The sequence below is a fragment of the Barbus barbus genome (genome assembly GCF_936440315.1).
Source record: "Barbus barbus genome assembly, chromosome: 18".
Classification (NCBI taxonomy): domain Eukaryota; kingdom Metazoa; phylum Chordata; class Actinopteri; order Cypriniformes; family Cyprinidae; genus Barbus; species Barbus barbus.
In genome coordinates this window covers 23,417,372-23,430,881 of record NC_136746.1, presented here as the reverse complement: position 1 = coordinate 23,430,881, position 13,510 = coordinate 23,417,372, and the positions used below count along the sequence as shown (strand labels likewise).

General features: G+C 34.6%; 2 protein-coding genes across 2 annotated transcripts in view; both read left to right on the top strand.

Annotated features, from left to right (window-relative positions):
* Window positions 1-6,797, top strand: part of LOC306884204 (protein eyes shut homolog) — a gene marked incomplete at its 3' end in the record, with an annotated part of 93,435 nt that extends 86,638 nt beyond the window's left edge. Inside the window, exons 21-25 of the mRNA XM_079439923.1 lie at window positions 1,086-1,223; window positions 1,532-1,628; window positions 4,172-4,279; window positions 6,343-6,488; window positions 6,793-6,797. Coding sequence (XP_079296049.1) covers window positions 1,086-1,223; window positions 1,532-1,628; window positions 4,172-4,279; window positions 6,343-6,488; window positions 6,793-6,797 — 494 coding nt within the window. The remainder of the gene's footprint in view (window positions 1-1,085; window positions 1,224-1,531; window positions 1,629-4,171; window positions 4,280-6,342; window positions 6,489-6,792) is intronic.
* Window positions 6,798-12,528: 5,731 nt separating this feature from the next.
* LOC306884685 (protein eyes shut homolog) overlaps window positions 12,529-13,510 on the top strand; it is a 59,233-nt gene continuing 58,251 nt past the window's right edge. Inside the window, exon 1 of the mRNA XM_079440788.1 lies at window positions 12,529-12,890. The gene's annotated coding sequence lies outside the window, so the exon portion shown is untranslated. The remainder of the gene's footprint in view (window positions 12,891-13,510) is intronic.

Sequence of the window (13,510 nt, the reverse complement as noted above, 5' to 3'; positions counted from 1 at the left end):
CATTTAGAAACGCTCGCTCAGTTTAGTAATTTAATTTAAATCCAAGTGAAAATGTAGCATGAAGAAAATCCATTGCCAGAATTACAAAAACAATAGCTATAGTATAATATAAAATATTTATTTTAAATTAAACTATATAATTAAAAGTTTAAAAGTTAGTTGATTTTTTTTTCCCCCAAGAAATTAAAAGTTTTAATTAGAAAAGATGCTTTAAACGGATCAAAAGTGGGAGTGAAGACATTTATAATGTTGCAAGATAAAGCGATATTCTTTTCAACTTTCAGTTCATCAAAGAATCCTGGGGAAAAAAATGTATTATGGATTCCACAAAAATATTAAGCAAATGCTTTCAAAATTGATAATAAGAAATGCTTCTCGAGTTCCAATCAACATATGTGACCCTGGACCACAAAACCAGACATAAGTGTCAATTGTTTTGTTTTTTTCAAATTTCTAAATTGAGATTTATACATCATCTGAAAGCTGAAAGCTTTCCATTTATGTTATTATGTTATGGCTTGTTATAATAGGACAATATTTGGCCGAGATACAACTATTTGAAAATCTGGAATCTGAGGGTGCAAAAAAATCAAAAATAGTGATTAGCAATGCATATTACTAATCAAATATTAAGTTTTTTATATATTTATGGTAGGAAGTTTACAAAATATCTTCATGCAACATGATCATTACTTAATATCGTAATGATTTTTGGCATAAAAGAAAAATCGATCATTTTTACCCATTCAGTGTATTTTTGGCTATTGCTACAAATATACCCCAGCGACTTAAGACTGGTTTTGTGGTCCAGGGTCCCATATTAAAATTATTTTAATGAAGTCTAGAAAATTTAAATAGAAAAGTGTTATTTAAAATTTAAAAAATCTTTTTGATCGCAAAGATATCCAATATCTTGTGTGTCATACTTGAAAAGAAAAGTTGTTTCGGTAGAAGCAGCGAGTTCTAAAATGTCGATTTAAGGTTACAGTACAAATACTTTTTTCCATTCACAATAAGACGAGGAGTGCCTATTAAAGCGAAAAAGTCCATTTTGATTTTATTTTGACTCTAAAGCATTTTTTCAGGCACAAAGTGTCTTGCTGAGCAGAGGATGAGCTTACAGCAGCAACGCTCCGACAAAAAGCTGAATATTCACGTCTCCCAGGACCTTTTCCCCAACAAGAGCTCTGAGCTGATTACACCCCCTCCTCCCCTTCATCCTTGTAATGAACACGAGCTAAGAGGCCCCTGAACTTCACCTCTTTCGTCTTCCCCATCTTAACGAGATCCTCTCCACACTTCCACCATGAGCCCTCAGCCTAATCTGTGGAGGCACTGAGGTATTATTAGAGCTGCTAGAGTCCTCGGAGGAGACGCCAGGAGCGCGAGGCCTGGCAGATGAGATGGGCTATAGGGAGGTGCACAGTTCCATTAAGATGGCATTCACCAAGGGCCTTTGTTATCATTGATTCTAACGCTTTCAGGGAGCAGTGAGACTTACTGATCCATGACCATCTCATCTGTCTTGCAGGGTTTGAGGGAACTCGCTGTGAAATTGATAGCGATGACTGTGTCTCAAGACCTTGTCAGAACCAAGGACATTGTGTGGATGGGGTCAACAGTTACAGGTCTTTTTGCCTTTTATTTCTAATTTTAGTTCTTTGTTGTGTTTGTTTGTGTTTCAGCAGATATATTGCCCTCTGGCACTGTGTTGTGTTAAAGGGACAGTTCACCCAAAAATGAAAATCCTGTCATTAATTAGTCACCTCCAATATCGTTTTAAACCTCTATGAATTTATCAGCCTGGTCTCATGGCATAAACGTTACCTGGGTGCACTTTTTAGCAAGACCATTTTTACGTACCTTACTGCACGTTTCGCCACAGTTTCAAAGAGAAATGTCCACTGAGTGTCGCTCATTTTTATTATGTTGATATAGGTACGTATTGCTGTGTTTATTACGTTGTTTCAGGTACGTATTGCGGTGGTTCCGAATTCAAATATCCGGGGACCGTGGCTAAAAATTAATGCTCTGTCATGTTGCACACCAAACCCAACCCTAAACCTTCTCGATAGTGTTGACAAATGCAAGACTGATATAAAAACACATGTGTTGATGCAACCATGCTATTTGAACTTACTTATATGCAGATTTGAACTGTTTCGTCAAACCATAGTTACACGGGATTTGAAGCGTACTCCATGAGCTACCAAACAAACCTACTGTCTATGAAAACCCATAGATATGAAGCTGGATATGTGTGATGCTAACGTTCAAAAGCATCAGTTTTCAAATTTCCCAGCATATTAATATTGTTTTGAAATCATAACATGATATTCTTCAAGTAATTGTGCGAAAATTACGTTTTATTAAATGAAACTCTGTAAACTTGTGCGAATCAGAGGCATCAGAGTTTTACTGCCTCTAGTGTTCATTTCTTTTGGAAACTGCAATGATATGTACTTATTGGTACGTAGTTCGCGTCTCACTAAAAAGTGCGCCCAGGTACATTTATGCCATGAGACCAGGTAGGAATTTATTTATTGCTTAGAACTTAATTCACAAAAGAAGCCATTATGTAACTTTTTTCCTCCATAAATTGATGGTTCACAGTGATCACATCTGTCGCACCACAAAAATCCAACAGAAACAGTCTAAACAGCATAGTGACAGAATTGTTATTCTTGGGTGAACTATCCCTTTAAGACCTCACAAGACAATATCAACATGCAGTGAGAAACATTTGTTAAAGTCTGTCCTGAAATATTTTAACTGCAAGAATTGCTCATAATCTGATCTTTAAAAAAATAATAAAAAAAATACTTGTTTAATAAATCATTAGAATACACATTTTAAACTAAACCAAAATGGCCTTGTTTTAAAAATATCATAATACATTATTAATAATAATAATATCATAATACATTAATAATTTTTTTTTTACAAAATATGTATACATTTTAATTTATTCATTACAGTAATTCCTTTAAATGTTAAAGGAATAACTATTTCCTTATGTACAACTGGATTTTGTGCATGTGGTGGAATGGCCCATTTCAGACCCTGGCTCCGCATTTAGTTAGATTGAGGTCAAATTCTGGCTTGACTTCTGCTTTTGCAGCTCAGTTGTTGTTCTACAGTTCCCAAAGCAGCCCATTTACTTCCTCTACAGAACAGTTGAGGTTTGCTGTTTTCCAAACATAATACTCTGTATATTTATCAGAAAGGTCTGTTTTTGGCTTGTATTCCCACATGTCTGTTTTTTCCATTGTAGTTTTTTGGAACCCCAGTTTTAGCACAATAGAGATGACAGCCATTTATTTATTTATGGAAGAACAGTCTGTAGTTTCCTCTGTGATATCTTCACATTCTGTTGGGTCAGCCTTCATTCTTATGCACCCATCATATGCACTTCTCATCAAAGGTATTCATAATAAGTAATTACCACTTTTATTCAGCAAGGATGCATTATATTGATCAAATGTGACAGTAGAAACATTAATAATATTACAGAAGATTTCTATTTTGCTGTTAGTTTGAAATTTCTATTCATCAAATAATCCTGAAAATATTTATCCATAAAATATTAACTTTAATTTTATCTATTGTATTCAATATTGATGATTATAACAAATGTTTCTTGAGCACCAAATATTAGAATGATTTCTAAAGAATCATGTGACAATGGAGACTGGAGTAATGACTGCTAAAAATTCAGGTTTACTATCACAAAAATAAATTACATTTTTAAATTAGATTAAAAGAGAAAACTGTTATTTTAATATTTTAGTAAAAATTGCAATAATTTTTAGATTGATAAATTCAGCCTTTGTAAGCATAAAACACTTCTTTCAAAAATATTTAAAATTACAGACCCAAAACTTTTAAACAGTAGTGTATGTCTTAATATATTGGCTGAAATATCTCAAATTTCAAAACTAGAAATCATAAATGGTTTCTTTTATTGAAATTAACTGAATATGTGGTTGAATTTTAAGTTTTTTTATTATTATTATCATATTAACAACCATTAAAATAGTAATGTATTATACTCATGTCTTAGGTTTTGCAATATAAAATCACATTTTTGTTGCATGATCCCAGATAAACAAGTGATTTTTTTTTTTTTTCACAACTGTAAACTGATCCTCCTTTTGTCATCCCTGTGCAGCTGTTTCTGCAAGCCAGGTTTCTCGGGCCAACGCTGTGAGGGAGACATCAATGAGTGCGCATCCAACCCCTGCCAGAACCGAGGCATCTGCCAAGACCTTGTGAATGGGTAAGTATCATGGCAACACCGAATTGCACTTTTTTCCACTCTGTACCGCAACCCCCATAAATTGATTATGATGTAGGAGCCCAAGTATCCTCTCTGAACTGTTTGTTTTTACTAGACAGTCTAGAAATGAGACACGTTTGAGAAATACTGGTATTATTGTCTAAAGTGCTTCAGCTTATAATGAAGCTCTTTTTTCATCCTTGACATATATAAGCTGCTGGTCTAAACACAAGTGAGAATAGTTCAGCAGGTTCGCATCACGCCTCTCTATTGGCTTTCCACTACTAGATCTTCTCCTCATTGTGCTTTAATGGGCGCCCCAGGGCCGCTCTTGGTTCAGTCCGACATATGGGCAAAGGAATCCCGAGGCCAATTTGAGTCCTAAATGGTTTGTCTCCACTTTGTCTCCTATCATATACGGGCTCCCCTGTGATCATCTGCTCCCAGCGTTCTGGCGGAATTGCTTCCATCTGAGGGATTTCACTTCAGGTGTTTCCGTTTGCTCACAACTTATTCTCTTCCACACAAGTGCACTTTTGACACGGCAGGGCTTGCTTTAGAGGAGATCATTCTCAGCGGAGGTCTTTTACCTTGTCCTGTCAGAAGTCGGTGTGTTTGTATGTAGTTTTACAGATGTTTGCTTTGATACCCCTTGTAGGCTACAGCATACAGGATGTTGTTCAAAACCAAGGAGGTCAAGGTTTGGCTAGTTTACATGATCCAGATTTCCCCTGCTGGTAGATGTTGTAACTACAACATCTGGCTGCAAAAAAACTTTTTTTTTTTCTTTTTTTTTTATTGATGAAGATTGAAAATAATCAAGTTTTCTACCAGGACAGCTTTATTGCAAGCAACATATACATCTCTAATATATCATTTTATTATAGTAAATGTTCTACTTATGCCTGGTTATACACTTACATTGTTCTATAGAAAATGTTTCATTGGATCTCAACATACTTTTTTGTGTATCTATAATTTTTATTGTGCTAAAAACACAATTTTTTTTTAAATGACCATTTTTCACATACTTTCTGACTCTTTCTGTCATCAAACTAAGAGTTTAACCGGATGTGAAAATGCTGATGTTAATGAATAAAATGTGAAAAGATAAACTATATTGGTCAAAGATATCCATCTAGAGCATGTTTGTATAACCCAGGGTTTTGCTAACCCCCTTTTTTTTGAGTAAAAAAAGAAAGAATTTAAAACAATAGAGCTAAAATACTTACTAAAAAGATCTTTTTTTTTTTAATTTTCTTTTTTTTTTTTTTTACCTGCATATCATGTGATCAACATCAGAGAACTGTAAACATCTGAATATGTTGTTAAAATATTGAAACTTGCATATAATTATTTTAGTTTGGAGGGTTTCGCTTGACAAAGTTTGGTGCCCTATCTTTTGAAAGAACACGCAATGGCTGCGTTTCTTTGTAACATTATTTTGAATTGTTAATGTAAATGTATATGTCATTATTTACAGAAGTAAATAAGCCATTTACTAGAAAAGAGCCACTTCTGTAGGTTTCAGTAAATGGGGGATATCTTAAATTTATAGCAATTTTTTATAGTGCATTAAACTCTTTTATTTCAAAAGAGGCAAAACCTCTTTAAAGACAAAATGTACTAAGCCCAGCAGAACATACTATACAGAATTAAGAGAAAATATAAAAAAGAACACTAAAGTGAACAAAACAAAGCAGCCAAAAATCACAGTGGGACACACAATGCCCTATTAAAGTATGAATATATGCTACAAGAGATTCCTTCCATCACAGAACCACTGAACTGGCCAAGTCATCACAGATTAGACAGGTGACAGGATATTTGAAACCGAGTCAGCTTGTCAGTCATTTTGTCCGATAATAGCAGCAGCCAAAGTCATGATTAACAGACACGCTTCAGATCTTTTTGCTGTCAATCAGACTTTTTCCTCTCTGTTAGTTTTCCTAAAAACACTTCATGCAGATATGGTACCATTTTTGTTTGGCAGACATCTGTGTTGCAGCCAGGGATTTTAAAAAGAAGATTTGGCTAATAATGTTATTTTTGTGCATTTCCAGTTTCCAGTGCAACTGTGTCACCGGATATTTTGGAACGCTTTGCAACCTGGACATAAACGAATGTGAAACTTCCCCCTGCCTCCATGACTCTGTGTGCATCAACAAACCTGGAGGATTCATATGTGTCTGCCGTACTGGCTTCTCAGGTACGTCCCCCTCGGCCAGAGCCCGAGACACAAAATCAATGAGAGAAAGCAGGGCTTATCGTGTCTACACGGGCTGCGTTCCCCAGCCTGACAGATTCTCAGTGGAAAGAACACACAAATAGCTCATCAGCACATTTACCACTTTAATTAGATCGCACACTCCCACCAATATCTGCACACACACTCACATACACAGATTCACCTTGAGTTAACTAAACACCTCCTCCTCATCCTCTGCATTTTAATCAAGTACTTCCTCGTCTCCTAAGTCCTTTTTCTTTTCACTGTTTTCCACTTTCCCCAGGGTGATCTCATCCTTATTCGTGGGCATTCATTAATTTGTGTATGTTTGGATTGGATGGTTTGGATGTTGGCACTGCAGTTGTACAATGTCAGTATATTGAAAGCATCTAAAATGTAAACACTTCACAAAAATACAATCTTTACGAATCATCTGAAAACTGGTCTAAACTGAATTTGACAGGCGAGTAGGTTTAGTTCTCCTGTATCCTGGCTGTTGTTTATTTGTAAATGATTAAGGATTAAAAAAAGATTAAAAAAAACTTTTTAAATGCCAAATACACTTATGAATTAAATCCAGATGGGATTAATACAAATAAAGTTTGTACTCTATATACTGTAAATAGTTGTAACCTGAAATTGTTACCTTAAGGAGATACTGTATTTCTTCCTGATGTGTCCCTTACATTTATATTTGTGTGTAACCTAATTTGTTTAGTTTGATTCGGTGATTTAAAATATAATTTTGGCTTTAATAATGTTACTTTTTTCTTGATTTCAGTCATTTAATTTAGATGTTAGGCCATTTATTTTTTAGGTAATTTGTTTTTCAGTAAATGTGCAAATTTAATTAACATACACTACCATTGAAATGTTTGAGGTCAGCAAGCGTTTCTAATTAAGAAATTAACACTTGTATTCAGCAAGGATGCATTTAGAGACCAAATCTGCATATTAGAATAATTTCTGAAGAATCAAGTGGCACTGAAGCCTGGCGTAATGATGCTGAAAATTCATCTTTACCACCACAAGAATAAATCATATTTTAAAATGCATTCATTTAGAAAAGTTATTTTAATTTGTAATAATATTTTACAGTGTTCCCGTTTTACTGTACTTTTAATCAAATAAATGCATCCTTGATCAAGTAAAAATTTACAGACCTTACATTTTTGAATGGTATTATGAAAGCTCAACAAGTGTCAAATATAAGTAAAACAACATCAATATTATATTTAATTTGTGATGTCTCTGTCTTTGTTGTCACAGTCATATTTAATTCATTTTTTATAGAAATGAAATAATCAACCTGTGAGGAAATATTTGTAGACAATTGCACCTTGGTACATACTGTGCATACAAGACTTTACACTTTAGATATGTCAATACCTTGACATTGTACATGTCGTTATCTGTTGTATCTAAACGCATGTGTGCTAGAACCTCAGGTTACGTGCAAACACCTATTAATACTAAGGCCATTATGCTCCTAGCCCACTTATCAATGATTTTTTTTTAAAGCGTAATCTCAATCGCCAGCAGCCGGCTTGAAGATTAATTTCATTTGTCTTTTGTACTGTATCATCAATTTATCCTCATCCTGCTGAGGGGAAAGAAGGAAATCTCAGAGGCATGGAAACTCCTGGGAGAGCACACAGGCCCTAATTCCCACAGAAACCTCTTTTATTATCAGGCCCCACTATGCCTTGCACCAGTCCTTACTTTCCTCTCAGCTCTGAGCTCATCTGAGGAATCGGACGCGTCCCCTGAGAGCTCAGGCTGGAGGATATATTCTGGATTGGTTCAACCAACTGGGGCTCAGAGGAAATATTTGCCCTAATAAGACATGTAACGGCATCGCAATTTCTCGAAGGCGGAATCAAAGATACAAAAGGCAATATGCGGCAGCCTGCCATCCGACGTGTCTCTGTGGCTGATCTGCAGCAAAATGATTTTTAAATTGAAATGGTGTGTTGCTCAGGCACACCATATTATGTGCCTCGTTCGGTGAAATGACGTTATTTGTGATTTTACTTGGATCTAGTAGGTGTCTCCTTCATTGTGATCGGCAGCTTTGCATGAAAAAAGGCAGAGAAAGTTGATACAATGTCTGACTGTTATATTATTTGATGATATAGCATCTAAAGCTAAGAAACCTACTACACGATAGTTTTTCATTCATATCGCTTTAGATGTATTTTAGATTAAAGTGCATTTTAGTATAGCATTATATAAAGATTGACATGCTGTTGCCCCATATAGAGGACTATGAGTGCCATATTAATACATTTTTCAAATGTCAAAATATTTTTCAACAAATAAAACGTTAATTTATTTTAAATGTCATTATTAATGACAGTTGTTTTATTACATGTCACTAATAGGAATGTATAAAGTTATCTTTTATTTATTATTTTATTTTTAATGTTTTAATAATACATTATTTATTTGAAATATTTTATGACAGAAATATGTATTTTTTTTAAATGGTAAAAGTAGTATTTTAATTTAAATTCTAGTGAATTATATTAATCAATGTTTAAAATATCAACGGAAATATTCATCAGTTTTTTGTTGTTTTTTTATATATAATTGTTCAGCCAGTTCTTGCTCTCTGGAGGACCTGCAAGAGATTCCCTACTCATTCTCTCCTATTTTATCTTCTGTGTAGTGTTTACTTTTTTCTTCAATGGCTTTCTTTGCGTTGCTCTAGTTCTCTCTTTTTTGGTCTCGCTGTGAGTTTGAGAAGTTCCTACAGAGAGGAGTAATTGGAGGAGTGCAGGAGAAGATTTTTTTCTCTCCTCTCAGATGAGTACAGTGAGCACCCTTAAGAAAGCCAACATTAGGATTAACCCAACAGCTTTATAATCTCTCCCCTGCTTGGCTTCTCATATTCTACAAAGTCTGATAGGAAGGTGCATTATTTAATCAGACAAGGAAATGCCGATTAAGAGGGTTTTGTATAATCTCATTAGGAGCGCTGACAGTGTAAATGTATTGTCTATGAAGCAGGCTTGTGTGCACTTCCTTATAGTCTACAGTCTTGACAGTGTCGTACGAAGCAGCGAGATATTAAGTACTTGATTGATGGCTGACTACAAACAGCATGTCGTGACTGAATATCAAAACCTGGTTCGTGTTTTGGGGTTAATACGATTTTTACAGTTAATTCATACCCAGTCGATACACTGACACTTTGTTGTGTTTGCTATGGAAGCCCGTTTCCGCCAATGAATAAAAAATAAAACAAGGTAATTGCGACTTTTTATCTCACAATTCGGACTTTTTTTCTCGCAATTCTGACTTTATAACTCGCAATTCTGACTTTATAACTCGCAATTCTGAGATATAAACTCGCAATTCTGACTTTATAACTCGCAATTCTGACTTTATAACTCGCAATTCTGAGATATAAACTCGCAATTCTGACTTTATAACTCGCAATTCTGACTTTATAACTCGCAATTCTGAGATATAAACTCGCAATTCTGACTTTATAACTCGCAATTCTGACTTTATAACTCGCAATTCTGACTTTATAACTCGCAATTCTGACTTTATAACTCGCAATTCTGAGATATAAACTCGCAATTCTGACTTTATAACTCGCAATTCTGACTTTATAACTCGCAATTCTGACTTTATAACTCGCAATTCTGAGATATAAACTCGCAATTCTGACTTTATAACTCGCCATTCTGAGATATAAACTCGCAATTCTGACTTTATAACTCGCAATTCTGAGATATAAACTCGCAATTCTGACTTTATAACTCGCAATTCTGAGATATAAACTCGCAATTCTGACTTTATAACTCGCAATTCTGACTTTATAACTCGCAATTCTGAGATATAAACTCGCAATTCTGACTTTATAACTCGCAATTCTGAGATATAAACTCGCAATTCTGACTTTATAACTCGCAATTCTGACTTTATAACTCGCAATTCTGAGATATAAACTCGCAATTCTGACTTTTTTTCTCAGAATTCTGACTTTTTTTCTCGCAATTGCGAGTTTATATCTCACAACTCTGACTTTCTCGCACCATAGCAAACCACTCTCCGTGTAAGGCTTTGCAGTACTTTGTTCAATTAGCTGAACTATATATTGAACTAGATGAATGTTGCGTCCGAATATGATTTTTGAACAAACATAAAAATTACTCATTCTTCTTTATTTCTGTGTTTTGCGCTCACGGTTTGGACAGTACCATTACCGCCGGGCTTTTCAGACACAACATTCTTCATTTCTTTATAGTTCTGAGTTTGAGGCAGCTTCTATCGCATTATTTTAATAACAGCTGTCAAGTAAAGAGTGTATTATTGTAACACGAGAGTGGATATATATGAATGCACGCAGGTGGATTTCCTTCACTCTCGCATAAAGCGCGCTTTCATCTCTATGTTCTTGCTATAGAATTATCTTATCTCCTGTATTTAATGTTGTAAGATATCGACCAAGCAAGACATCCCCATTGAAAATTATAAATAAAGGATTCATTAATTGTATTATTATTATTTAGTCAATGAAGAGTTCAGATGCAAAAGCCATAAGTGCCATCTGAAATGTTATTCTAAAATGAGCATTTTTCTCAGGAACAGGTTCTTTTCATTGTCATTAAAGTAAAATAACTGAATATAAACGAAAAATACTAATTTTAGAAGAAGATTTCAGATGGCATTTAAGCTTTTGCATCTGAATTCTTCATATATAATTGACTAAATAATTTTCATTTATTTATAATTTATTTATAATTTTCATTGGGGATGTCTTGCTTGGTCGATATCTTACAACATTAAATACAGGAGATAAGATAATTCTATAGCAAGAACATAGAGATGAAAGCGCGCTTTATGCGAGAGTGAAGGAAATCCACCTGCGTGCATTCATATATATATCCACTCTCGTGTTACAATAATACGCGCTTTACTTGACAGCTGTTATTAAAATAACGCGATAGAAGCTGCCTCAAACTCAGAACTATAAAGAAATGAAGAATGTTTTTCTGAAAGCCCGGCGGTAATGGTAGGCTACTGTCCAACCGCGTCCAAAAGCCTTACACGGAGAGTGGTTTGCTATGGTGCGAGAAAGTCAGAGTTGTGAGATATAAACTCGCAATTGTGAGAAAAAAAGTCAGAATTGCGAGTTTATATCTCAGAATTGCGAGTTATAAAGTCAGAATTGCGAGTTTATATCTCAGAATTGCGAGTTATAAAGTCAGAATTGCGAGTTATAAAGTCAGAATTGCGAGTTATAAAGTCAGAATTGCGAGTTTATATCTCAGAATTGCGAGTTATAAAGTCAGAATTGCGAGTTATAAAGTCAGAATTGCGAGTTTATATCTCAGAATTGCGAGTTTATATCTCAGAATTGCGAGTTATAAAGTCAGAATTGCGAGTTAGAAAGTCAGAATTGCGAGTTTATATCTCAGAATTGCGAGTTATAAAGTCAGAATTGCGAGTTATAAAGTCAGAATTGCGAGTTTATATCTCAGAATTGCGAGTTATAAAGTCAGAATTGCGAGTTTATATCTCAGAATTGCGAGTTATAAAGTCAGAATTGCGAGTTATAAAGTCAGAATTGCGAGTTATAAAGTCAGAATTGCGAGAAAAAAAGTCAGAATTGTGAGATAAAAAGTCGCAATTACCTTGTTTTATTTTTTATTCATTGGTGGAAACGGGCTTCCATAGTTTGCGGATGACTATCCACAGGGAAATAAATTCATTACGGCTTAAACAGGAGGTCAATATGAAGGGAATTAACAACGGTCCGTGAATGAGCAATTGGGAAAAACACTTTAATTAGAAGATGTTAATGATCTGCCTCATTGTTATGTTTTAGTTCCTTTTATTTATCCACGTTGCCTTCGAGACAGCAAAACACTTCAGCGTGAAGAACGGCGCTGAGTAAGAAAGGTTGAAAACTTCTTTAGTGAGAAACACCACGGGTAGTTGTTTGTTTTCTCACTGGCTGTGTATTGAGCAGTGAGTAGTTTAAATAAAGCTTTAATTTATTGTCAGAGCATGACCTGAACTGCGACTGATGGCGTCGCTTTCGCCCGAAGTGACTGAATTATTTGTGTAGTCAAGCGTGAATTAAGTTTACATTCCTGTAATATCAGCATATGATTCATAATGTTTAAAAGATCGCTTCTGCACTTTATTTAGATGTCTCGGGGCTTTTGGAAATGCTTCCATTTGTTTGTGTAGTTACAGGGAGGAAGAATAATGTCTGTCTGCTCTTTAGTATCGCAGTTCTTTGGCTCTCATTTTTATCTCCGTCATTTGTCAACCTGTCCCTGGGTGTCTACAGAGTCTTACTCACCTCTGGATTTTACAGGCTCTTCTCAACTTATTGAATTTACAGCTTTTTTCCAGGTAAATTATGACCTATTAGGGTGTTTGTTACTGAAACTTTTTGTAGTGGATTTTACGTCATTGAACTTGGTCATCAATCCAGGTTAGAGAATAATGCACTCTGTACCCAGTGACATACAAAAGCGTGACTACACATTTAGAAATACACAAATTAGAAATATCCTGCAAACTGAAGTACAAATACCTCCCATTGAGCATCTCCATTTGTGCTACTATTTGAGACAAATCAAGAGAAAACAAAAATTTAATATTAATTTAAATATTAATTAAGATTGTTTGAAATAAGACTTACCATGTGTAGACGATTTTTTATTTTGTGAAAACAAAAATTTTGTTTATAGACTTTTATGGTTATACACTTTTTTTATGATTCTACTCATCTTTTAATGTTTTCTGTCGTTAGTGGAATACAGTGCTACCAATGACAAGGTCCTTGAATGCCTCACAAAATGGTTAACGATGTAAAATTTTGTATTTCAAATAAAATTTTAAATGCTTTAAGAATTATGGATTGGCATAAGCAACTAGATTTCTGCTAGCTGATAGCTGGTGTGAAAGGTTGATAGAACATTCTTTGAAAATGTGCTTTTTAACCTAATTAAAGATTTTATTAACTGTTA